The 23,458-nt window shown below is 42.4% G+C and overlaps 1 protein-coding gene across 1 annotated transcript; it reads right to left on the bottom strand.

Annotated features, from left to right (window-relative positions):
* Positions 1-207: 207 nt before the first annotated feature.
* Positions 208-22,618, bottom strand: PANX2 (pannexin 2; the record flags this gene model as incomplete). Its single annotated transcript, XM_082308933.1, has 3 exons — positions 208-569; positions 2,457-3,908; positions 22,393-22,618. 3 exons carry the CDS (start codon positions 22,616-22,618, stop codon positions 208-210), a joined length of 2,040 nt encoding a protein of 679 aa, XP_082165059.1.
* Positions 22,619-23,458: the final 840 nt, after the last annotated feature.

Consider the following 23,458-nt stretch of genomic DNA (forward strand, 5'->3'; position numbering starts at 1 on the left):
CCAGATTTTCTTTATTCTGTTTTGCAAATGACTGACAGTGCTCATGATGTGATCCTGAAAAACCATTTGGTGTTATTACCAAAAGCTATAGTCTGTGTGAAAACTCTCCATGCTCATGCAGTGAATTGCATTGTTGGGGGGACCATGCTCTGCACTGCAGTGGTCTTGGGCCTGGCCATGAGGATGCAGCTGTGCAGCCCGGGGTCTTCAGTACTCCACCGAGCTCACAATTGCCATTGGTTCATCAAATGTTGCCAACCTTATCTGCCTTGGGGTAGGGATGGAGAGAATTTCCCCGGTGTCGGCTGGTGAGTGAATACCATTGTCTATTATGTTTGAAACCTCCTCCTCGTGATCCTCGTACAGTGTGTTGATGTGCAGTAAAGGGTGGGCTGGGTTGCAGTTCAGTGCAGGTGTGGGCTCTGGCTTGACTTGGTTCAAAGTCATACTGGTTGCAGCAGCAGTTGTGGCTATATGGTTGTGGTTACATGTGACAAAAGCCCCGGCAGCAGGCACAGTTCTGCATGTCTCAGATGAGTATAGGATCTCTTTTGCAGGATGAGGGGTGTCTAGAAGAAAACAAAACAGCCAGTTAAAAGACAGGTAGTCTTTCACCCTTCCAGTCCATCACAGAGCAGTGTCCTGAACCAATAAAAGTCACTGGCAGTTTTGCCACTGATTTCAGTGGGAGCAGGAGCGGACCCAAAAGTGAATTTTCTTGGGACCCTTTGAGAAATCCAACAAGACTGTTTCAAAACAACAGGGTTGTAAGCTCAGGGAAACGGGACAAACAACAAATGGGTTTTGTAAATCTTGCTTTTTTACGCATGCTCATGCTTCCTTACGTGAATGGTATTTTCGTAAAATGAACAAAAAACAACTGAAAAGTACCTTTTATCCTCCTCTACAGTCTGGCAGGTGTTTTATAAATGTTATGATTTAATGTTTTGACAAACGTTATGAATGTTGAAACCCACAGGATGGAATACAAAAAGCACTGATATTTCCAATGGGAAGAAATAGTGGTTACACATTGTAAGCCACTTGTCTTTAGAAAGAACTCAGCAATTTGACATTCACTGATGTCTCTTTCCAGAAATTATAAGTCTGCCTTACCTGATGAACTGCAATGTAGGTCTAACTCAAAAGCAAAGCTGAAAATTTTAATGGGAATGGGGAGTAACAGAGCCCCAAAACTACAGTAATTATTTTTTGCCCTTAAAATATTCAAGCACTAATTTAGATTAAAGTAATTGAGACCAGAAAACCCCAGTAGTTTTGAGGAGTTGAAATCGGAGCAGGTGACTGGATAAGGAATGCTGTAGAATAGCTCACATGCACATTGGGGAGTTGGAGGGCTCTAAGGAGCATAAGGATTTGGAAGTGACAGAAACTTTTATACCTCAAATCACTTCTGTGCTGGGCAGTGGGGTGACGGTAGCTGTCAGTCTGTCGAAGCCCAGAGGGAGGTCTTAGCTTGTAATGAGATGAGAGCCATTGCTTTAAGCATGTACAAATCTTTCTGTAACTTCAACTGCATAGTGCTTCTTTCTTATGTCAGTAGCTTACAATAATAAACAAGAAGATACCTATCTGTCTATCAGTTTATCTACTGATCTATCACTTTTCTTAGTGCTCACATGGCTTTCCCCATCACTCTAGCACCTAACAATTATCGATATATTTGAAACACTCCTTTGAGGTAAGAAAGGGACAGGATTTCCAAGACACACACTGGGAACTGTGGCACAGAAAGAGCATCTCCTGTGAGGCCACACGGGAAGGGAATGGCAGAATTCCTGAATCCCTGACCAGCACCTACACTTCAGACCACCCATTCTCTGGTCCACATGAGACAAAGGGCAATTTAAAATGTCTCTTGCGTGAAGAACAGTATCAGTGATCTGAGTTGTGATCTCCTAGGTGACAAACACATGCCAACCCCTAAGAACTGGCAGTTAAAGAGAATTTGTTCCACAGGGAGCTTTAACTGCCATTAGCACAGTTTCTCACACACTCCTAAGAAGTGGCTATTACTGGTCAGAGTACTGGTCATCTACCATGGCAGTTCCCATGTGACTTGAAAATAAGGCAGGTTTGAAATGTGCCAGGTGCTGGTAGAGCGCGAAGGGTATCATGGAGGCCAAACCCTCCTTATTTTCTTGGCAAGGCATGACCACATTCGTAATTGTGAAAATCTGCTTACATTTGAAAAATTACCTGCACCAACAGCCTGCAGGCTGTTTTGTACTGCCCTGTCTGTAATAATGCTTATCCTCCATATAACTGATAAAGAGAGAGAACCCCTATTTCTGAGGCCTGGAAACCCTAAGATTATTAGCTATCCCAAAATCTAGCAAGGTAGGTCAAACAGTTCAGATAAGCTTTGAGTTTCTGAAGATCACTAGGCAAATTATGGTCTGTGGAGGTGGTACAGGCATGATGGCATACTGTACCTTTGAGAGAGGAGGTAACGTGTACAACGACATTCTCTTCCTGGTTTAAAAATCCACCCTCTTGGCTTTTTGACGTAGGCATCGAGGGGATGGCTTGAATCTCTGGCTTGGGTTTTTTGCTGCTAAGTATATATGGATGAACATCCAAGGAAAAGTGTCGTGTGTGTTTTTTCTCACTGCTTGTGCTTGGGATGGCGTTTGGCTCGGTTTTATGAGCGGACGATTGCTGTGAGGTTTTTGCAGCGGACTCTAACAAAGGAGCTATAAGGCTGTCTGTTGCTGTTTTTCTCCGCACAGGCTTCGGTTTTTCAGGTTTATGGTTTTCAACCTTCATAATGGCTAACTGTTCCTTGAATGGCTGAGGAAGGGGATTGGTAGTCGGGATCCATTTCATCTTCTTCCTTGGTCTCTTAATGATGAGCTGCTCATTAGCATCAATGTCTGCTGGATCAACGCTTGGGTCTATCGTTTGGATCCCTGAATCACGCATGGTTGGAGTGGCATCATGATTGGACTGGGCCAGTGCTGCAAGCAGCTGGCGTACCACATTGTCGTACATCAGATCGCTTTCATTTGTAATAAAATCCAGACGGTTCAGTGATTTTATGTGGTCCCGATTTTCATTACAAAACATGGCCAAAATATTGATATCACAAAACTGGGACTTCTGCCACTGTTTCTTGGTCTTTATTCCAACTTTGTTCAGTTTATCAAATATGAAGTTGGACTTGCGAAATATGAAGAGGTGAATTAAGTTGATGAGGATTATCAAGTTCATGAAGCAGAGGAGAACGATATCTACACCAGCGATAATCCGCTGGAGCTGGACAGATGGCAGCTTACAGTTCACTCTGATGTGCAGTTTGGAGCTGCTCGTTTTGTCGGGAGGCTCTCCTAGTGCACATGTAAATTCATTTTGCTTCTGTGTAGCATAGTAGGTGGATAAGTATGTAATTGGTATGATGCTTAAAAAGATGATGAACAAATGTCTCGCAAGGTAAAGCTTAGCTAAAAAGTTACTTCGTCCTCTTCTTTCCAGGTATTTCTCAAACAAGTTCTGTTCGGGGCTTTTTTCCTTCTCTGCATTCTCAATGATTTCTCTCTTCTCTCTCTCGGTGATCCCCGGGCCTTTGGACTGAATCTGTTTCTCTATTTTTGGTGCCCGCCCTTCAGCTGCACGGTGGTAGCAGTTATCGATCTCCTGAAGCAAAAAATTAAGCTCTGAAGTCAGTCGGGTGGAGGCCAGAAATTCCCAGCCCAGAGCTGGAATGTACATTATCCCAGCAAAAGCCAGCAGTGCATAAGGTAGGAACTTATGCTCAAACAAGGAGGGCCAGTGGCTGGCATCAACTCCTGGCAAGGCATCTTTTAATTCTGTCCAACAATATCCTCTGGCATACAAGGCTTGATCGCGGGTGAAGTTGTGTGGTGTATAACAGTATATTGGCTCCTCTGTATAACAGAGAGAAAAGTCACTGCTGTGCATTTAACCTACAAAAGGAGCTCTGGAAAATAAACATTTCAAATTTTATCGATTTTATTTTACTGTATCTTTACATGACCGTTAAGCCTTCCACGTCCATTAGACAGCTCAGCCTGCACACATCTTCACAAGCCCCCAGGCAAAACTATTTACCTGGAAGTTTTAGAATGAACCTGAGCTAGAAATGTCAGCACGAAATACTTATTTTGGTTTGATTACCTCTCCGAGAACAATATCCTAAGCAACTGTGACCTAAACTCTGTAAAGCTAAAAGACCTGATATCCTCTACACAGTAGCTGAGGATGTTATGTGCAAATGCTGAAAGGCTCATTTATTTAGGTGAAATTTAAGGTTCATCCCAGCTAAATATTCTTCTAAATAGAAAAAAGTTAGATGTAGCTGAAGGCAATGTTTTTAATCCTTATTAACAAAGTCTGCTCATTGGATATGGTAGAAAAAAATTGAAACTTCAAGACATACAAGCATTTAGCCACCTGTATCTCTCCCAGCTAACACTCTTGAATTAAAGTGTGACTGACCAGGACAGAATCTGGTGTGTTAACTGTATTTATCACTATGAAAATTTAATTCTACATTTGAAACTGTAACATTGGTTTTTACACAATGTGCAATTAAATGGCGGAACTCGCTGTCCTACAGTATTATGGAAGAAACAAATTCTGTGGATCAAGAAAGCAGTCAAAGTAATGGAAGAAAAAGCACAGCAAGGATTATTAAATACACCGATAGTGATGCAATTTTTCTCTCAGGACATGTTTAAGCCACCGGCTGCTGGAGGGTGGAAGGGTTTCTCAAAGGAAGTAACACCATACGCTTGTCTATTTTAACACTCCTTCCTAAGCATTTGCTTTTTGCCATCATCAGACAGGATGGCTAGAAGGACTTTTGTCTTGACCCAGTAGATAAGTTATGTTCTTATACAATTATATTTTTCTAGCAACATATGAAAGTAAGATAGAAAAACTTGTGAAAGTTAGAATAGTATTAATTGCTCAAAGAACAATGACCATTATCCTTTTCAAAGAGGAAGACCATATTTTCATGTTTTGGCAGGTAGAACAAAGGGAATATATTTTACAGTGTTTTGGTATACCTTTAAAAAACTTCCTAAAATGAGACCCACAGGAAGAAGGCATGTTCTCTTGAATTGAGAATCGCTCAAGAGCACCAAGCGTGCTCCAGTTTTGAACGCAGTCTACAATTCATATCAAGAACAGCTCACTGGAAGAGAGTGGTGGTACCATTCTCTTAATAATACAAATCAAGAAGAGAAATAATAAAATATTATGTCATTTGACAACAATAAATAAAATATTAAAAATTAATAGGCAGGCAAAAACCCCTAATCCTTTTGGCTTAACAGAGGACTCCTTACTTGACCAACTACTTCTCATATGCAAGCAAATCAAAAACATCTACTAGTTCGTTGGCAAAATGTTGAGGTGAAACCTCTCCTGTGACCTACAGAGATCTACATGCTGAGGACTGCACAAAAATTGTTTTAAAAAGTGATTCAGTGAGGATTCTTTTCTAAAAATACAACCAATTTAAACAGAGTTGATAGAATGAACGATGCTACCCAAGACAGCATGTAAAGTGCGTAAGCCCTGCAAATCCTTTAAAATTACTTTTGAAGACTATTTTAAAATGATCTAACTTCAACCTCAGAGGAGAGCTTAAAGCACTCTAATGTTAGACAGATTCCCATTTAGACTATTTTTGTGTATTTACAGCCATGTGTTACACAAAAAATGCTCACTGACTCTCTTGTTTTCGGTAATTACATGCCCTCCCAACCCCACCCATGAAGGGATGCATATAAAAAATGACAACTCCTGCTATCAAAGATTTACTCTATGATTTCCCAGGAGACAAAGTAGATTCCTATGTGAAAACGTTCCCATGGGGAAAAAAAAGGCAAAGAAGCATGGTGAGTTTCTTATAAGCAGAAATATTTTGAATTGGGTGTCCCTAAGCTCAGTAGAACCTGTCAATATGAAACCTAGTTTCCTGTGACATATGTGGGTTCATTCCTCCTAGGTATCAGCACCATGAGTACTTGGGAACACAGCAACAAGTATTCCTACAAATCATCCATAAGGATTATTTTTGGATTCCTGTATCAGTTGCTACTACCAAATAAACTGTGAACAGTTCTTTTCACCAAGACCTGAAAGCTACGGTGACTTCTGCCAAAATTGTATATATATAGAACAACAATCAAATATATATTTATTCTATAAATAAAAAAGGAAACAAAACAAAATGCCTTAACATTTACATTTATGTTGGACAGATCACTTACTCACAGACTAACTCTGCACTCTGTCCGTTGCCACTGCTTCAGTGAAAAAAAGTCTGAAGAGCTTCACAACTCCGGCTTGGACTGAACAGCTTCATTAGAGGCTACTTCAAAAATGGGGCTGCCCAGCCCAGTAAAGAAAGCAAATGCCATTTTACAGGAATTTGTTTGCTGTTCCTCTGTTAAACATTTTTTAAGCTGCTCCCATTGCCTGGTAAGTTGTGAGAGATCCCTAATTTTGTGGGATAACTGAGCATAGCGTCCCATTCTTATTCAACGTTTTGTTATTTATTGATGCTAGTCTAATATTTTCTTGGCATATTTGTTGAATTGACATGACTTTCATTATATGCCATGTAAATCCCAAGACCCTTCAGATGAAACCCTGTCCTCAGTGAAGTCAGTGGGATTTCTTATAACTGATAGAAGTGGGGTCAGTGGGGTTACGATGCAATTTTATCTAAACAGTATCTTCTAATATGTTTGAGCCATACTCAACTGTCAGTGAACGCCACTAATTTTGGTAAAGTTACTCCACAGAGGAATTTAGCTTAACCTTCTCAGCATAAGACTTGGCTCACAAAGCATAGCATCAGCTCATTCATCTTCAAAACAGTCCAGACAACGGAGGAGAGAGGAAGACCCTTCCAGACAATGATTCAAAGCAAAAGACTAATTTAGCTCTTGCCTGGAGGAACCAGTCTGTCTTCATTCACAAGAGGCTGCCAAGCAAGATCACTGCTAGGCTTGAGTTAGCTTTTGTGAATGCTCCTTCTTAGGCGATGCCAGCATTTTACCTTGCATTTAACCTGGCATCTAACACCATGAAGGTGTTTGATCCCATCATAGTAGAGTATGTTTCTCCTCTACTGCAATCTGTGTCAATCAGGAATAAATGAAAAAGAAAAGCACCATGTCAATAACTAATCTTGTTTGTTACGAAAGATGGCAGTAACATATATAGCTGGATCTCAACATGCAGATCTGATGAGGATGAGGGAGTAATAAGTTGTTCTCACACGTACAGCTCACTCTAGCTGCGAGGGCCCTACTTAACGCACAGTTTCAAGAAGACACGGCAGATGTATTTTTTTACTTTACAATGTTCTCCTGATAGGTAAGTAGCATTAAAAAAAGGCTGTAACAATGTTAAAATCATAGCTCTGACATTGGATCATGCAATATGAAAAAAATGTATTTGCTTTTAACTTTATATTCATAAATACAGAAAGTTTCTACTGATATTCTTATTTCATTCTGAAAATCCTCAAGCAATTTAGGCAGTTTCTTTTTCATATAACCACTCCAGCCACCATGAAATGCAGCTTTTCCCCAAGACTCTGCAGTTTAATTGCATATGGCATAACTGTTCAATTGTGTAGGAAAAGGCAATAGAGTAAGATGCTGTAAGGAAAATTTTTTGAAAAGCTTAGGGGACATAATTACGGCTGAGCAGATTGGTTGTCTTCTCAATGTTGTCTAGGCTTAAGCCCATAAATATAATCTATCCCTTCACTCTCCTTGATAGCTACATTCTTGTGAGCCCAGGAGACAGGAACTCCTACCAAAAAAACCAGAGAGCAAGGTCATCATCTCCAAAACAATCTTTTGCTAGTTCCAAACAATAATGAAAAGGTGGCTCAGGATGGACATGTATCAGTGATTTACACACGTGTGCATCCGTATCAAAGGCAAAAAAAATAGTAAGATAACTAACCTGCCATTGTTGTTGGTGGCTGGAATACTAAACTCAACTTTTCTGCATTAAATGTGATGGGCTTACTGTGAGATTTTTAGTTCTGATGCTCAGAGTAAAATCACAGTAAGTTTGAAGTCTGAAGGTCTGCCCTGAGGTCCACCTACACAAATGTGTTAACTGCATGACAGAATATGAAGTTCAACACAGTTTCAGAAAAGAATCACTAGGAATACCTAAGAACAAATCCTGTCTTCAGTAATACTTACCTACATTCCCAGGAAATGCTCCTTCTGAATAATTTTTAAGAGATTAAGTAACCCTGTGCAAATGCTGTGCAGAAATAATTCCTACATTGGAAAAAAAGTCCTTGATGTTAATATAATATAAAGTATATTATACTTCATCTTATGCCAACTTGAGTATAAAGATGCATACTAGGAAGCTTAGCTTCCCTTTATTCGATACTATTAGATGATCACAGGAGCATTACATCAGATGTTTTCAACAGCTGTACATAAATACATTTTGTCCTGCTCAAAGTGCACGTAAGTAGCTTCTAGAAGTCCACAAAACTAGTCCCATGGAAAAGGTATGACAGACATCTCACTGTATTTTTTGGACATGCAAAGAAGATGAAATAATCAATGCAGAATTACGTATTCAGCTGTGTAATATAATTGATTGGGTTATGCCACTTGAAAAATTAAAATCCCTTGACAGCTAACTTTTTTCCTGTTCTGTACCATCTCATCCCATCAGCTTAAGTACTACTTAAATGGAGAAAAAAGACTTGGAGGAAGTATTGTGGTACCAAGGGCATACTTAAGGGGAATGAAAGAGAGTACATGGTTGCAAGAACACAGCCAAGGCAGGGAGAGGGATGAAGGAAGGGGCTGTGCTCAAAAAACTCTTTACAAAGAATCTAAACAGTATGGAAAGAAGGAGTGAAGGCAAAGTATAGAAGCTAGGAGCTGCCGGGTCTGTTGCCTGTTAGTAAAGGCTCCAAGAAATGCTTGCGGGCTTCCTGCAGGCACAGGCTCCCACTTCTACTGTTCCCAATCCAAGGTCAGCCACCTTCTTTCAGTGGTTCCCCAACCTCCATATCCATCAGCATACGTTCACCTGCCCTCTTCAAGAGGCTCTGATTTAAACAGTTTGTTGAGCGCAAGTGCCAGGCATGAAAATATGTTAGATAAATAAATCCTGCTTCATTTCACGCAGGAGACACAATCCTGTAAGTTCTCCAATTCCTCAAGCAAGGGGCTGGGGTGCTGAGGTTTATGGTTGGAACCTCTGTGAAACTTCCCCCTGCAAAAATGCATCTCAGATCTGGAAATGGTGTTACCAATTGAAAAATCAGATAACTGCTGTTCTAGACCACTCCCTGAAGTTATACCCCAATGCAGAATCATGGAAATGCTGGAAGGAACCTCAGAAGTTACCAAGTCCTGCACCCCACTCAAACCAGGGTCAAGACTCAGTTCAGACCAGCTTGATTAGGCCTTTCTCAGTCTGAAAACCTCCGAAGATGGAGACTGCATAAGCTGCCTGTGCAACCTGCTTTTGGACAATGTCTGATTGTCCTCAAGGTGAACTTGGTTTTTTTTAGGTCATGTCCAGCAATAATGGTTGATTCATGCAGGAATAATTTTTTTCACTTTTGAGAAATGGCCATTTCCAAGATTGAATGCAATGGCCAGTTGCACTAGGAACACATTAGGTAAAATATGTCTAGAAGGCTATCATTGCAATACAGGTGGCTAGAGCTCAGGCCCCAGTACTCCATCTCAATGGAAGGAAGAGATATCAACAGCACAGTTCACCAAGGAGGCTCTGTGTGTGTGTGTGTGCGCACACGTGTGTGTGTATTTGCCTAGCTATAAAAAAAAAACCTTTCAAAAAAATGTGAGCTGGTGTATGGTACGCAGAAAGTACACTGTCAAGAAGACATGGTGAAGCTGGTAGATACGTACCACTCTCCACTACCTTTGGAAAGTTAAGTTTTTACAAGTTCTTCCTGGGAAAGTCAGTGAATTGCATCTAACACAAATGTTCACTTGCCCCTTCAAAATAAAGATAACAATGCCAATCTCTTAGTATTCAACACTGTAAAAAATTAGACCTGCTCCTAAAAAGACTTAAGTGACTTCATGCATTGGGCAGTTCCTTTGAAGCCGATGGGATTACTCACAGTGCATAAAATTTGGGATGTGCATCTCTCTTTGAAGAACTGATGCTCTAGGGGGGTCAATTTCAAGCTTCTAAAATATTATTATGAGCAAAAGTTATTTAAATAAATATGGACAACACATTTACAATGCTTTTGGTAGACATAAAAAGTAAGAAAGGAAAATATTAGTAATAAACAGTATATGCCCCTGTATAAAAGGGCAAATGACTTTTCACACCTACGATATTCCCAGTGAAATAAAGTATATTCACCCAAAGCAAAATATAAACCATAACAATAAATTGTGTCCTATGACCACCAGCTTTTAGAATTTACTCTGGAAAAAATAATCACACCTCATTAATCTTCCAACTGAATTGCATGATTTCAGCATTCTAGTGCAATAATTCAGTAATATAGAAGGAATAGCACGATTTTCTAACAGCAGACGGAAAAAAAGACAAAAAGGAACCCAGTTTTCAGAAAATATAATTCAAAAGTGAAAAAAGATGAAAACTCTCGTGTTTGCTACAGCAAGGCAAAGGTAAGTATGCCTCTCGTGCAAAAAAATCTTTGAGGATCAGGCACATTCAGCCTGACCACCACGGCCCTACACTGGGGGGTACAGGCAGCAGAAATGGTGCTTAGGTGCTGCCCAACAGGCTGGATCTCCCAGCTCCTGGACAAGTGCCTAAACCCTCATGCTGGAGACCCAAGTTAAGTATCAGGTAAGTATATTGATAATCATAGAATCACAGAATGTTCTGAGTTGGAAGGGACCCACAAGGATCATCGAGTCCAACTCCTGTCCCTGCATAGGACAACCCCAAAAGTCACACCATACGTCTGAGGGCGTTGTCCAAATGCTTCTTGAATATTGTCAGGCTTGGCGCTGTGACTACCTCCCAGGGGAGCCTGTTGCAGTGCTCCACCACCCTCTGGGTGAAGAACCTTTTCCTAATGTCCAACCTAAACCTCCCCTGGCATATCTTCCTGCTCTTCCCTCGGGTTCTATCACTGGTTGCCAGGGAGAAGAGATCAGCACCTGCCCCTCCTCCTTCCCTTGTGAGGAAGCTGCAGACCGCGATGAGGTCTCCCCTCAGTCTCCTCTTCTCCAGGCTGAACGGACCAAGCGACTTCTGCTGCTCCTCGTACAGCTTCCCCTCTAAACCAGTAAGTATACTTACTACAGACTCACCCTGGGCCTAGTGCTTCCTAGCAATTGGCTTTCTGCCCTCTTGAAGAGGGCTGATAAATCATCCTCACGCTGGTGCCCAAACTGCCTATGAAGAAAAGCTGGCATTCCAGTCAAGTTCTCTGAAGTACTCCTTGTACGGTCCTCTCCACTTGACTCTAAGGAGAAATTCAGTGTATAGGTAGAATCTCTGAATCTCCCTGCCCATCAGATGCCAGAACACAAGTTTCTAACAGCCAAGATAAATGAGAAACTCCCTGAATTCAGCAATAAATGCCAGTATTTGACAAGGGTAGTCCTTATCATATTGCTCTCCTTATATTGTGTCACATATGTGTAAGCAGTCAGACATACATGCCTCATTCATCTTGGGTACTAAAAAGATTGCACAACAAAGCAGGTAACAAACTGTTTATTTTGAGAAACAGAAATAATTTATTTTGTAGTTTTTCAGCAATTTTTAAATGGAAGAGAAGAAATGTCCTGAGATCCTCTTCTCTCTGGAAAAAAAGAAGAAAAAAATTCATGTTACCGAGGTTGAAAATGTAGTTTAAGGAAGTATAACATTATCTAAACAGTATACAGGTTTTCCATCTCAGTCACACAGTCCACATGGAATATGTAACTCTCTACTTTGAATGTGGTTTTAACAAATCCTGGCTAATACCCAAATTAATTCACAGCCAAAGGAAAAACTCCCTTAATTTAACTGGTTTATTTCAACTACTTTATTTAAAGGGTATTTAAAGATTAGAAATTAGTACAGCATGACGATGGATTCCTGAAATTACTTTTGTGTATCAACTGCAGTCATACAGTCCTATTTAACTCACTGAGTTTACTCATATGAATAAGAAAACATTCATCAGACTAAGCCTTAACTTAGCAAGCTAATTATTAAGAACTATTACTTTTATCAAAACAAAAAGACAATACCTTTACCTTTCTTAGGGAATATTCTTTCCAAATCTGAATATAGGTTCCATGCCCATGAAGTCTTCCTAAGGTACAAATTTCTCCATGATCAACAAGGTAAGGTATAGCCTTTTTTGCCCACTCTCTGAAACCACTTGTCCTGTTTAAGAAAAAAATCTTGAAAAGAAAGTCCCTAAAGAAATGAGACAGGAAACCACTGCTGCTAGTAAGTTTTACTGGCCCATATTCTACAAGGATAATGGGTGAGATGTAGAGAAGCAGTTTCAAAGACTGAAAGGTAATGGGTTCCCCACAGGGGTAACTGCAATGTAAGGGCAGCAGCAGGTGTCCCCGTATTTACAATTTGGGTCTTTTTCCCTTGCAGGACTGCTGCTTGAACGGCATATATTTTGGATCTGCAGAATCAATAAATGAGTAATGCACTTTCCTAGTGTATATATAAATTTACAGAACTATATTTCCTGTATGTAATAAACATTGGCTCTTCTAAAATTAGCTGGTATGCTGAAGTTCACTTACCAGCAATCTGAGGCTTAAAGACTTGTAACGCCTGCCCAGGTTATTCAGGAGAGAAAGATACCTATTCCTACTTTGTTGATATGTTGAAGTCTGTTGGAGAAGGTTATTCCAGAAATGGCAACTGTTATGGAGAAGGTGCAGAAACACCTAAATGAAACCACTTAGGCTGCTCCTATAGAGGAATGTTTCCTCAATAATGAGATACCATCCACCATGTGATGGCCATGCAGTATGGTGGTAACATTATTGGAAAGAGAGCTTATTTATAGTGACTGTACTGTTAAGCGTCACTAGGAACATTTCTTCCTGTGCTCAAGAGAGCTCTGTGGGAAAACAAGAAAACATCTGGAAGGAAATTACAATGCTTGTATGTGTACCTAGAGGTATGTTTCTGTATTATAATGTTGCTTTGTATTACGTTAAGATTTGGGGGAAGGTTAGATTTGAATTTAAAAGAATGTATTCGTCAAAATATAATAAATAAAATTTAGCCATGCAGATAGTCCTACGAAAGAGATCTGAATAATATTTTCTTCCAAATTTAGCCCTTACATGAGGAGGTGAGTGGAATTTTGGTGAGATACAGATCATCTGCACAGGAGAAGAAGTAATGTGCAAAAATAAGTGTTTTAATGTTTTCCAAAGATCAAAAAAATATTTTTGGTCAAAAATTCCCCTCTAAAGATGGAACCCCAAAGCAACTACACAAGCACCCGGACACTATGATAATGCCAACAAGAGTAATAGCTAAAGCAAACCACAAGAACATGTAAATGCCAAAGTGAAATGAATTATGAAAATCCAGTGAAACTGATGACACACAGACAAGGGTGGCTTCTTAATTCCAGGGTCGAGTGCAAAATACAAACACAGGAAGCAACAGGAAACAGTAGGTTTGTTCTACTGCATTATTGTTATTTAACGATGAGAAATGAAAAAGATGGTTTGCATTAAGTACCTCTTGACATCAACACAGCACCCGGAAAACTTTGTATTGAAAAAGAAGAAAAACACTGATAGTTAGCTCATTAGGTAATTATGTTATTTTAATAATGTAATATTTTGGAGGCAGAGATGGCTGGTCTACTGCCTTTTGGAAAACCGGTTGCTCCATGTGTAGAGAAATTGGGTTTTGTAAAGTATCAGAACTGTTCTGATCTATCACGACAGAGCCAGGAGAATCAGCCTCCCAAGGCTCCCAGGGGCTCTGCCAGTTCCAGTGTGGAGGTCTCCTGCTCTCCTGAACAGGTCACGGATCCCACATAAGATAAGGCACCTCAGTCTCAAAATGCTGAAATAATTGCTTCAGCACATAACTAAAATGTTCCAGAAATAGTCACTGAGCTCTTAAGCTGAAAAAAAACGCACCACAAATCTCAGCACCTGGCTGCATTGCTGCTCTGGTAACTTAAGAATCTGCACGACAGGCATGGTGCCAGTGAAGAAAAGCAAACAAATCCCCAAACCTTGCTATTATAATGAACTGCTCTATTTCCCAGTTCAAATGCAAGAGTATAATACAGGCCTGGGACAAAATCCCTGATGACAGAAATATCTGCACTGATTTCAGTGTTTTTCTTAGAATAAATCCTGTATCATGGGAAACAAAGGGAAGCTCTACAAGAAGTATGCCAGTCTACTGCAAAATTATTCGGTTTTTGTAATTAAACATGTATACCTACTGAAGGTACCCACTGCAGTCATTTTTAATGCTGACAGAACCCAAGGAACTCAGTGATGATGCGGATTCTTCTTGAAGAGTTTTACAGTTCTAAGAAACAGTACGAGTTTAGATTTCTTCTAGATCATGGATACATAATTTCTATGCAGTCTAGGGAGAAAAAAGCTTCAAAATACTTCAGGGTAGCTTTGAAAAACAGTCTTGACCTTACTCTTCTTTATTCACAAGGTTTCCTCTTGACTAAGATGAATGAATTAAGTAGCTCTTCAACACAAATATTTTTAACCATCTGTTCAAATTGTTGAAGTTACCTGAAAGCATGTACTAAGCTAAATCTCACCCACATTTTGGACCCCTTCACATATGTGATGCTTGGGAAGATGAAGGATTTAATAGTGTAAACAGGGTCATTAAATTTCATATGAAAAAAAGATGATGTATATGTGTCAATGAAGTTTGAGAAATGGAAGTCATGACAGAAAAATATCTGTACCTGCTAGGAACTGCAGTGGAATGATTATACGTGAGGCTCATGCATTTCCTCAAGATTACCTTCCTATTTAACATTCAACTGCGTAACTGCAAATCTTTACATGACCAAAACTCACGGAAAGCGAGTTTGTGTATCTTGTGCACACCCGGTGTTTGTGTGTGTTTGTGAATTGCTCTTACCCTTCGGGAAAAATTCCATCAGCAGTGCAAACAGGCAGCAGCTGAACTGCAGCCAGCCTGTGGTTGCTTGTACTATTTCAGTTCTTTTTAAAAATACATGATTAGAAAGCACTTAAACACAAGAGGTACTGAGACACTCCTTAAATTCTTATCACAACTAATAACCCCTGAGAACCAATTTCTGCACTGGTGTCATCATGTACATAAAACAACCTGGCCCTGTACTCTTAGCACTAACAATAATAACTTGGAAAAATGTCATTTTCACTTTCTTACTGTATGTGGTTTTAAGTGCAGTTAAAGAGAAAAAATGGAAAAGCAGCTCAAAAGCCATCTAATAGATAAGTCACGTAAGTGAGCATGTGTAAATATGCTGCCCACAACTTGAAAAAGAAATACAAATTAGAAAAGCTGACCAGAAATACAAAATAAAACTCCATCTTATAATAGAGAAATCTTCAACATATACTATTTCAAACATACTGTAGGGTGAAATGCATAAAAAGACATTGAACTCACGCATATACTGTACTACACAGTGAAGTAAGCATTGCTTATGCAAAATGATTACAAATCAGAAAAGAAAACATAAAAACTTGAACTGACCCTTCAGTCATTTAACTTACTGTCTCCTTCCATTACTTCCTCATGAGAATTTTCTAGCAGAAGGGTGGTAGAGGGCTGAGCTACGTAACTGCTAAGAGACATAGAAATACAGTATTTATGAGCAACTTTTTGGTATTTTGTAGGCACTGTTTTATAAACCTAGCAAGAAAATCAATGCCAAAGCTTGGCTTTTGACTAAAATATAAAAATCAGCTGGATGACGGTTTTTCTTTATTTTAATAAAGCATTGGTATTTAACAGCTTCTGAGGGAAAAGCAAACATGACTGCAATACAAAAAGAATAATTCACTGTGAATAGAAAGCATGAGGCGCTATACAAGAGGGATATGACTAAGCAAGCCCTGTAATTGACCACATCAGTCCTAAAGCTTTTGAAAATTTGGAAACCAAAATATTTCAATATCGTGAAGATAACATGCACCAGAAACAGCAACATATTCTCCTTTGGGGCCCACCACTCTCTGGTCCCTTACACAGAGAACCTCCCAAAGACACTACTGATAGCGTTGCTTCCGAACACAGCACAACACTGAACTGGAATATTTAAACCACTTAGTAACAACGTTAAACAATACAAACAAACCAAGCAGCCCATCATGAAAGCCAAGTATCTCTTCATCTACTGGACTGTGGAACAGTGTCTTGGAAGTTCAGCAAATGCCACGAGATGGTTCACTACAAAAGGCTGCCACTCGCTGCCAGTAGCATCGTTGCCGTTCATGGAGAACAGAATACAGCACTTGCTGGTGAAGACCACTATTAAGTACCCAACAGCATCCTACTCATGGCTGTGGTCTGCATGTACTAGCTCAGTGGTAAAAACAGGAAAGGATGAAAACCAGATGGAACGGCAAAGAGACTCACTTCAAACTGATAATGAATGTTGCAGTCTAATAATACTCTGCATTCTGTGCATTTTAGAAAGGAAGTGAAAATGGAAAGGCAGTGTATTAAAGGACGAATCTTTTTTTATCTAGATCCATACCTCCCCAGACTGACCATGCCTTGACAGGAGATACTGAAGCATCATCACTAAAAACAACTGCTGAACATTGACACAGGCTGTAGCTGGACTAGAACTATGTATCTTAGAGCCTTACCTACTAACATTTAATTACAGTTTGGTAGTTTCACTAAATATTAATCTAAGGCTAGCCTGCTTCAACATGAAAACACTTTAAATGCTTTCTTTAAAAATAAATAGATAAATAAATAAATAAAAAGAACACCAAACCCTTTATTGTGGGAAAGGGAACAATCCAGCAGGCTCCAAAGCAGATAAAATGGAAGGACAAAAGTGACATCCTATACTTACAGGCTTACAATTTCCTTCTCCACCAGCCAGTACCTGGTATAGTCACCTGTTCCTGCACTGGGACAGCACAGTCCTGCCAAATCTAAGCTCTCTGTTCATATTGGTTGTATTTTACTTCTAGTCTGCACAGGAATAACTAACTGTTCAAGCTGCTAAGGAATGAAGTCAGGCTTCTGGACCTTCAGGTATGAGAAATCAAACCTCTAACAAGTCAAATACAAGCATGGACCTTTGCAAAGCACTGCATATACATTTGCATGAGTGCTCCAGCAGATGCCTAAGAATATATAGGGTATAATGGGGGTCACGTCATTGTTCTGACAGAAATTGAAACACATTGGTATTCATATTTAAACTAAAAATTTAATATCTATCTTTAAAGCAGTAATTTCCAAATGAAAACAGAGCAAACTGAAGTTCCCTTGGCACTACCAACTGAGCACACTGTTATTCTCAATAAGAATATTGCTATGGGAGAGGTTTCCTTTAGCCTACGCTCCCTTCTGTAGGCACCTTCACCAGGGCTGAGAGCCCTGTGGCTCCAGAAAACCAATTCCACTTGAGTACAGATCCATCCACTGGGTAAGAGAAACACACCGCCAAAACTTTCCTTATTACCTTCAAGGTCAACATACGCTGGCCCCTAAATACAGGATGTCCTGGTTTTACATGAAGTCTGTCCATGGGTGAGTTTTAGAAAGGGAAACAATATTCATTCTTCTCTTGTGGGTACTTGTGTGGGCTTTCTTTGGGTGGGGTAGGTGACTATTGCTCCCAAAGGACTTTATGATGATCTTATGCCCAGTATAAATATGGCACATGGATTTACTTTAATTAACTTTCTAGGGGTGTCCTTTCTGGAATCACACTGGTTTTCTTGAAAAACATTAAAGCAGAACCGGGAGACTCAGAAATGCTAATGTAAGAGGTTAGCTGAGGGACTTTCTTTTCTCCTATGGAAGAAAGTTTAGGAAGTGCAAAGAAAGGCTGTATGCACTTCTTCGCAGAGACGCCAGTGCAAGAATTGTATCGTACCTCAGCCATCAGAGTGAAGTCCTGTCCCCATTGAAATTGACAGTCAAACTCTTACTGGCTCCTTTGCAGCCCAGGTTTAACTCTCAGGAGCACATCTTACTGATGTGTAAGCCCTGTGCCTTCCCTCTGCAGAGAGCTCAAATTCACCCCAAATGCACTGCCATCTAGTAGTTAAGTTTGGAAACAAAATTTTATCTCCCAATAAATTTTGGTTATGTTACAGATTCATTTATAGGGCAAAAGTGAACCAAGGATGACAGCCCATATTTTTTTTTTACATTGAGTCAGACTGTAAGGATACTGTAAGCATCCGGGGCTGGGTAACAAGGAGCGCGGCCAGCAGGCCATGGGAAGTGATCCTCCCCTTTTACTCCGCTCTGGTGAGACCCCGCCTGGAGTCCGGCATCCAGCTCTGGGGTCCCCAGGACAAGACAGACCTGCTAGAGCGGGTCCAGAGGAGGGCCACAAAAATGGTCGGAGGGGTGGAACACCTCTCCCACGAAGAAAGGCTGAGAGAGTTGGGGTTGTTCAGCCTGGAGAAGAGAAGGCTGCGGGGAGACCTTATTGAGGCCTTTCAGTACTTAAACAGGGCTTATAAGAAAGATGGAGACAGACTTTTTACCAGGGCCTGTAGGAACAGGACAAGGGGCAATGGTTTTAAACTGAAAGAGAGTAGATTTAGGTTGGCCATAAGGAAGAAATTCTTTATGATGAGGGTGGTGAGACAGTGGAACAGGTTGCCCAGAGAAGTTGTGGATGCCCCACCACTGGAAGTGTTCAAGGGCAGGCTGGATGGGGCTTTGAGCAACGTGATCTAGTGAAAGATATCCCTGCCCATGGGAGGGGGGGTTGGACTAGGTGATTTTCAAAGGTCCTTTCCAACCCAAACCATTCTGATTCTATGATACATGTAATAGAAGAAAAGCCCAATGCCTAATTTAAAGCCGTTTGTAACACATCAAGTTCAGCTGGATTGTGATTTATTCAGAAAATCAACATAGTATCTGCTAAACGACTAGGTCTTGCCTTTTACGCTACTAAAACAGAAATTTGTGATCTAATTTCTCAAAAGTGATGTAAAGATCAGGACACCCCAATACGCGGACATACAAATCACTTACATGAATAGCAAATGCATTAACCTAATCGACGACTTTGCCCATGGCACTAAACCAACATAATTAATTAAATAACTTTATCTTCACCCACAGGCAAACTACGGTATACAATATATTATACTACAGACATAATGTTTTTTACGGTTGTTAATTATAATCTTTTAAATAAATAATACACTCTTTCTTTGTCCTGTGTTGTGGGGCTGAATTCTGCTTTCGTACATGCCTCACGGCAGCCTCTGGCCCCAGAAGGCTTAGTGCCACCCTGGGACGCCCAGGCTTCTGCCTTCTGCACACCCCCAGGGCAGGACACCCACGCTGCTCCCCCAGGCAGCTTTCACCACGCTTGTTCCACAGACTGTACGGTTGCTCTTGACTACACTTTAAGCTACACTTGATCCCACACACATAAACTCCAAGGTAGATCAGAGAGATAAGAGGCTCTTATCTCCTCTATGCACTTGTCATGCGGAGTCTTCCAATCCTCAGCAAAAAGTTTTGTGAGAAACCACTGCTTTTTGATAGCTACACTTTTATGTCTCGAGTGCACACAGCACTGTTCCAAGAGCTTTACCAACACTGATTGAATAAGATGGGATAAGACTCCAGAAAAGGGGGTTGTTCTCACTTTAGTGGCATGATGGTAGTTTTCTATGGCTTGCACGGGATATCATTGACAGAATTAGGAATAACGATAAGCATCAGTTTTTATTTCCCATTCTGAAGCAGTAACTGATGCATACAAAGGGCCCAAAGCAAAGTTTGGGAAGCTACTATGATATTCACAACCAAAGGGGCAGCAGGAACCTTATTGTATTTTGTCAGCAAAGTTTGCACTTTCATAGGTATTATTTAAATTGCATATGGGGAGCAGTATCCAAAGCAAGCAAATGAAGACAGATTTTTTAAAGCTCAATGGCAGTGCATTGGTGACACATAACAAATGGCAGAATCGGTAATAAGTGCGTATCCAGCTGGACTATTGTTATTACCACCATCAGTGTCTCTGGACAAGCTTGGCTTAGTAAAGAAGTCTGAGTACATACCGTTTTGCTAAGGGAGTAACACCTGATTCAGGTCACATTAAAATTAATAGGACTTTTGCTCTTGAACTCTGTGGAAGCAGAACTGAATCCACTAATGCTGAGCTCTTCACTCCAAAAAGGAATCTATTTAGTTTCATCAGACCCTTACAGTGTTTCTATTACATTCTCTTCTATCTTTAATTTTTTCCTTTTTCTCATATTATTTTTCTAACTGCAGACCATCTGAACAAACACATGACATCATGTGACAGAAGGGTGTTGCCCCACATTTTTCCAAAGTCATAAGGGTGTTTTCTGTGTTGCCTTGGAAGCTTTATCCTGGCAGGACTGTCCTAACAGTAGGTTACTGCACTGTATCTTACTGGGTCAAATGAGTGTACATGGCCTGTGAGTAGACACAAATGATACTGCTTTTGGTACTTCTGAAAAACAAACCTGGAACACAACCATTAACCTAGAGAACAGTCTTCCACAGCATAAAATAAACTCAAATGCAGAAATTCAGTAGACCCCCTCTCTTCCACGTACTTGTGTGGACCACGGTTCAGACTTGCAGAGGGACATCCACTGTATTAATCTGAGTCTCTTAGACTCGAGGCTTCCTCTGCAATCTGCAGTCTCGGAGGATTTGTTCATATAGAACAAGTTACTGCTGTCTGCACAAGCAGTGAGTCATCAAAGGACTTCTGCTAGGAAACTTGCACAATGTAAAGAACACATGTGAAGGGGCACAACCTTTCCTGCACCCAAGGTTATCTTTAGGCCTACTGAGGTTCAAACCTGTACACCTCAAACAGTATGAAGACACATATATAAGTATGCACTCTTGTGAGCTTCTGTAGGATTGCATTTTTATTAGTTTACTTCTCTACAAACCAAATAGAGGAAGGGATCCCCAAACTTATGCATTCTACAGAGGATCACCAAAGGTGACCTTGAATCCTGCCTTTCAGTTGCTAAGAAGAGATGGTGTTCAGATGTTCAGCAAGCTCAGCACGCCCTGAAAATATGGTCTCTCTGAGATACCTCCAGATGAACATCCAAAAAATTAGGTTCTTATCATTAACTGTGGCTGAAGATCTTGAGCTATGTAACTGTATGTTTAAAAACTGCAGTAGATAGATTGAAAAAGTTTTAAGTATAATTACGAAAAATCTCGAGACTCCATTTGCAAGCAGTTATACTTCTAGGTAATTTAACTTTATCTCATAATGAAAACAAGTATTAAGGATACGTAAGTGCTGGAAGTCAATCCCAAAGCAGCGTGCAAAGCAAGAGCCTGATTCTGGTATGTTTAGCCTGACTGAATACAGCAGATTCCCACTAACTTCACCAGCTAGACTGCCAGGACAGTCCTGTATATTAAAGCACTAATAATTTCACGTGGCTCATCAGCATGGAGCTTCAGGGGACCTTAACAGCAGTCATGCACTGGCAGCTACACTCATCAAGCCTATACCTGAGAAAGTAAAACAGTGTTTACATACGCACTAGCGGCCCGAAAGGTGTCATAACAGTCTACTGGGTCAGTAATTTTCAAGGCTCATCAAAACTCGACATTCCCAGCCTGGAAGGACTCCGCACTGGCGGCGATGGGCAATCAAACCAGGCTTTTTAAATTGTTACTGGCTGTATGCAAGATGTAGGCCCTTAACAGAAACACACACCGGTGACTTCCACTATCACAATATGGCCAAGCACAGTGTGCGTGTGTCTCCGTATACTGTAGCCGTCTCCATGAAAGCATCCGCCCCTCCCTAGCAGGCCAGTTCAACACTCATGTTGTAGATGCCCGAACTACCGCCAGGACGAACGCCTGAAGCCAGCCAGGGTCCAGGATCCCCCCCAGGGAGCACAGAACCGCACCCCGCGCCACCCACGCCAGCTCTCGGCACCTGCCCGCAGGCCGGCCGCCCGGGGCCGCCCGGGGCCGCCCGGGGCCGCCCGGCTCCCCGCCCCGCCGGCGGCAAAGGCGCCCGCCCAGGCGCGGGGCAGCAGCTGCCCCCTCAGGCCGGCGGCCTCCAGGGAGCGAGGCCGCAGCCGCCGCCCGCCAAGGCGCGAAGGCGAGGCGCCCCGCCCGCCCGCCCGCCCGCGGAGGGCGCCCCGCCGCCCTTACCGGCGAAGTTCTTGGTGAAGACGAGGGTGACGAGGAGGATGGGGATGAGGACGGTGCCGATGGTGACCACGCGGTCGAAGGGCAGCTCCAGCTTCAGCTGGAGGAGCAGAGCCGCCAGCGCGCCCGCCTTGTCATCCTGCTGCCCCGGCAGGATGAGCTCCTTCAGCTTCTCGCCCGCCAGCAGCGCGGTGGCCATGTCGGGGTGGTTATCGATGATGTGTTGCATAAGCGGCGGCGGCGGGCGGCCTCACGCCGCCGGGCCTCCCCGGGGACGGGCGGCGCGCTGCGGCGGGCTGGCTGCGGGCGGCGCCCGCCCGGCCTGCGGGGACAACACCGACAGCGGTAACGGCGGGGCCGCGGCCGGGCGCCGCTGCCGCAGCGGCACCATGTTGGGGCCGGCGGCTGCCCCCGGCCTCCCGCCGGGCCCTGCGCGCAGCTCCCCCGCCGGCAGCCCGGCCCCCCGCCCGCCGCCCCCGGCCCCAGCCCCAGCCCCAGCCCCGGGGAGAGCGGTGCGGCCGGGCAGCCGCAGCCCCGGCGGCGGCGGCTGTGCGGACCGGGGCGGCCCGCCGCTCCCCCGAGCCGCGCGGGGAAGTGTCACGAGAGGCGGGCGACGGCAAGACCTGCCCGGCGACAGCTATGCAGTGAAACGCTGCCGCCGCGGTGCAGTTCATGCTGTACAATAGCGGGGGAGCAGCCATGCAACAAGACCGGCTGGAGCTGCCTCCCTGGAAGTGCGGCAGGCAAGGGAGAGGGCATTTACCTGGCAACTTCGGTCCCTCCGTTCCCAGGGGATGGTGAGCAAAACCGATGACTTGTAAATAACAGCGGAAGCCGCAAATAAACTTACACTGGACCTTCCTGCCGGGAAGAGGTCCCCGCGCCTCCGCGAGTAACGAAATCGCTCCGGATTCGGAGCGGGAGGCGAATGATGTGTTGATGCTTGCTATTGCGGCGGGTGGCTGGCGCTGGCATGGAAATGCCCGCCTGCACCAAGCAGCAGTAACGTGCAGAGCAATTCAAGAGGGGGCTTGCAGCAGCAGCCGTGGGGAGGAGGAGGAGGAGGTGG

The sequence above is a fragment of the Platalea leucorodia genome, assembly GCF_965183815.1.
Source record: "Platalea leucorodia genome assembly, chromosome: 4".
NCBI lineage: Eukaryota > Metazoa > Chordata > Aves > Pelecaniformes > Threskiornithidae > Platalea > Platalea leucorodia.